At 29.9% G+C, this 3,738-nt stretch overlaps 1 protein-coding gene across 1 annotated transcript; it reads right to left on the reverse strand.

The window, feature by feature from the left end:
- Positions 1-903: 903 nt before the first annotated feature.
- Positions 904-2,398, reverse strand: LOC138882281 (paired amphipathic helix protein Sin3-like 2). The gene is made up of 3 exons (XM_070162816.1): positions 2,234-2,398; positions 1,056-1,154; positions 904-960 (listed from the first exon to the last, which is right to left on the reverse strand). Exons 1-3 carry the CDS (start codon positions 2,396-2,398, stop codon positions 904-906), a joined length of 321 nt encoding a protein of 106 aa, XP_070018917.1.
- Positions 2,399-3,738: the final 1,340 nt, after the last annotated feature.

Here is a 3,738-nt window from a genome sequence, read left to right on the forward strand (position 1 = left end):
CCAATTGTTCCTGTAAAGTTTTGAATGATCGTTTACCTTTCAATCAAACGTTGCTCCTATAATACTTTTGTATAACGATAACATATTTTTGAATAATATTTATGTTATTTTTAAAGTTTATTCTCCTTAATACGAGAGATACACACAACATACGTACACTAAGTCTAGTAATAATGAATATTTTAAAATAAAAAATATAAGATCATTATATAAAAAGTGATTAAATAGTAATCAACTAATAATTTACATTTTATCATTAATATACTTTTCTTTTTTTCTTCAGTCTCATATCAAAATTTATACTTTGTACATTCTTATTTTTCCATATTAAACTGTCTATTCTCTCAAAAATAACTCAAAAAACATTGAATAGATTAAATTGCACATGCTTTTTCACTCATTTTCAAGGTGTTAAGCATTAGAGCAATGAAATTTTATTTTAATACCAAGTAATTCAGCCTTTAGATCATCCTTTATTGTTTTCTTTGTCTATTATCTTTTTCTTTTAACTTGACAGTAGTTAGTTTTACCTAACATAGGTGTTGGTTTTATATTATATACTACTTTAGATTTAAATTTGTCAACTAGAAAATATCAATGACATTACTTAATCACATAATTAAAAAAGAAGAAGAAGAAGAGAAAGAGGGATTGAAACATTAACAAAATCTCAACATGGAGCTTTTTAAAACAATGCTTCAAAAAAAAGATTAAATAGATTGACTGGATTGTCAATTAATAAAGAATTATTAAAAGAAATTGATTTTAAAAAAAAATTATTAATCACTTTGCATCTCAAACAAGTTAGGAAAAATAAACTTTACATAAAAATATATATGATTCTTAAATATAAAAAAAGACTTGAGACCTCTAAATAATATTTGGCTTTAGGCCCCCGATGTATTAAGCCGCCGTGAACTCATCAAGCAAATCTGAATGGTCAATGAAAAGTGTGGCAACCTACGTACACATAAAAATAGAAATACTTTAGTAACAAACTAAAACAAAAATCATCTGTAATATTTATGTGTATCCAATTTAAAATGTTTAATCACCTCATCGTACACATTGTTTATGCTCGTGTGCTCCTCTTTGTACCTCTTCAAGATGTCTAGGAAGGATTGGTAATCATGTTTATTATTTTGGAAACGTTTCTGCATGAAGTGATAATCCAGCAAGTTAGCACCTCTATTTTCTTCTTCTTTTTGATAGTTAGGATTTAAACTTTAATCTATAATCATAATTTTATGTTGGATAAAATTGAAATAATAATTAACTCTTAAAATTCATTAATTACTTTTATCCATCGTTTAACATATTTAATTAATTAAAGAACCTCAGTTTTCCGGTAACTCTAGGAATGTAATACTTTTTTCTAATTAAAAAAAAAAAAAACTTTTTTAATTAATCAAAACTTTATTCCGGGTGAAACAAAAGCAGTAAATCTCTTTTTAAAGTTTTGAAGTTTTTAGTCCAATACTCTAAGTTTGCATTAGAAAAAAGACAGATCCAAAATTTTAATTTTACGGGTTCAATCTTTATGTTTTTACCATTGAACCCATTGCATTAAAAATTATGGATTCAGAGAAACATTTTATAAAAGTCAAAATAGCACGGGCTAGCCAGTTTTCGGACTTGTAATACAAAAATAGTCGGTGTTTGCAAAGTCATTGAACATTAGTCACTATTTTACTGCAACACGAAAAGTTCTAGCATAATATATTGGAGATTGGTGGACTATATTATATTGGAACTCCGGTATAATATACTGGACTTTCAGTATAATATACTGGAGTTCTAGTATAATATAAATATACTGGAACTCCAGTATATTATGCTGGAATATTTTTCCGAATTTTGAACAGTGTTTTCGTTCAAAATTATCTTTACATGAAAATTGGCTAAATTTCGATTACTTTTGAAGTTGTGGCTATTTTTCAATTACCACTTGTAAATATGGCTATTTTTAAATTTCACTCTTTTAAAGGAGCTACGTATTTTAATTAGTAATTAGAAAGAGCTACATCTGCCTCTGATAGAAACAAGAAACATTTTAAATAACACTTTTTTTTTTTTAAAAGTCTTTACATTGATTTTATAAAATGAACGCTTAAAATTATATCTCTGTATGCGATTTTCTACTAATTACCATGAGATATACATGAATAGAGACTAATAACGATAAAAGGGCAGACATTTATTATAAAAAAGCAGAAGGCAAGAGAATTGTAACCTTTACTTTCGCCACAAAGCGGAGAGCTTCTTCAAACGTAATGCTTCTATTTGGAGGAGCCTCATTTGCTTGAGTGAGGTTTATTTCATAGCCTTTGGGCAAGAAATTGTTGAATCGAAGAATCAAATCAGGATGCCCTTTAAACAAGTCTTTCACTCTTGCCATCACACCACAAGTATCAATTCTGTCAGGAATATCAAAATCGTGCAATTAAGTGGGCGTTTGAACATAAGAATTAAAATTCCGAAAAAAGTGAAAAAAAATTGAAGTGAAAATAGTTTTGAAAATTAGAGTTGTGTTTGGACATGAATGCAATTTGAAGATGTTTTTGAATTTTGTGAGTGATTTGAAGTGAAGTTTTTGAAAAACAGTTTTATGGAGTTTTTCAAATTTTCGAAAAATTCCGAAATTCATCGAAATTTGAAAATTTCATGGACAAACACTGATTCCGAAAAAAAAGTAAAATTTTTTTTTATGGCCAAACGGGCTCTAAGTCTTACATAATAAAAGCTACCAAATGTGATTAATATATGAGGATGACAGTAGCCAAAGTAGCAAACCTTTGATTCTTAAAGTCATTCGTAAGTGCAATGAACATGTCATACTTCTCCCTTTGATCTTGAAATGTGTCCTTAACTTCCTTTATATAAGACAGTGCATCATTAATTGACACTCCACCTTTTGTGCACAATTACTAGCCGCGGCAGCTCCACCTCTTCCAGCGCTGCGGCTGCCACCTCCTCCTCCGCCTAGACCACTTGTGATTGACCCAAAAGTAAAACGAAAAATTATACATCTAAAGTTAGAACCAGAGCAATAAGTAGCCACTCAGATTATATACTCCTTTTTGTAAACAATTAAAAAAAAAAAAGATATTTGTTACCTAACATCAACATAATGTAACGGATAATCCCAAAACCATTAGTTCCGGTTTGTTTGTTCTTAGCCTCATTGAATCCTCACTCTTCGAGTGTAAGCACAGAAAACTCATTGCCAGAGAATGCTGATTTGAAGCAAAGACGAGCAATTAAAGTAGCAATTGAAGTGGGCGGTCAATGAAATTGTTATTATGTAGTGGTTGTTATTAATTGTTACATTATTTTTCAAGATTGAAGAAGACGGGTGGATTAATGGCGGAAGGAAGAGGCACTACTGATTTGGTGAAGATGGAATATTTTGGGAAGAAAGTGAAATTAATGGGTGGAAAATAAAATATAATGGGACCCACATAAAATAAAGTTAAATATAAAAGAAAAAAGAAAAAAACCTTAATTTTGAGGGTTTCATGCGCTTAGAATTAAGTATAAAGCACACACTTTGCCATGTCAGTGTGAAGGGTTCACGAGGTCTCACTTTAGTGGAGAAGAAGTGTCCAACTGAAAATGGGCTCAGTTGAGGTGTCTGGCTGACCGTTGAAGACAACTTGAAGGGGTCGTTTATGTATTTCACCATATAAATAACATAAATATAAATTTCGGACATCAAGTAAAGTCACAACTACAATC

Source organism: Nicotiana sylvestris, chromosome 2 (genome assembly GCF_000393655.2).
Source record: "Nicotiana sylvestris chromosome 2, ASM39365v2, whole genome shotgun sequence".
Lineage (NCBI taxonomy): Eukaryota > Viridiplantae > Streptophyta > Magnoliopsida > Solanales > Solanaceae > Nicotiana > Nicotiana sylvestris.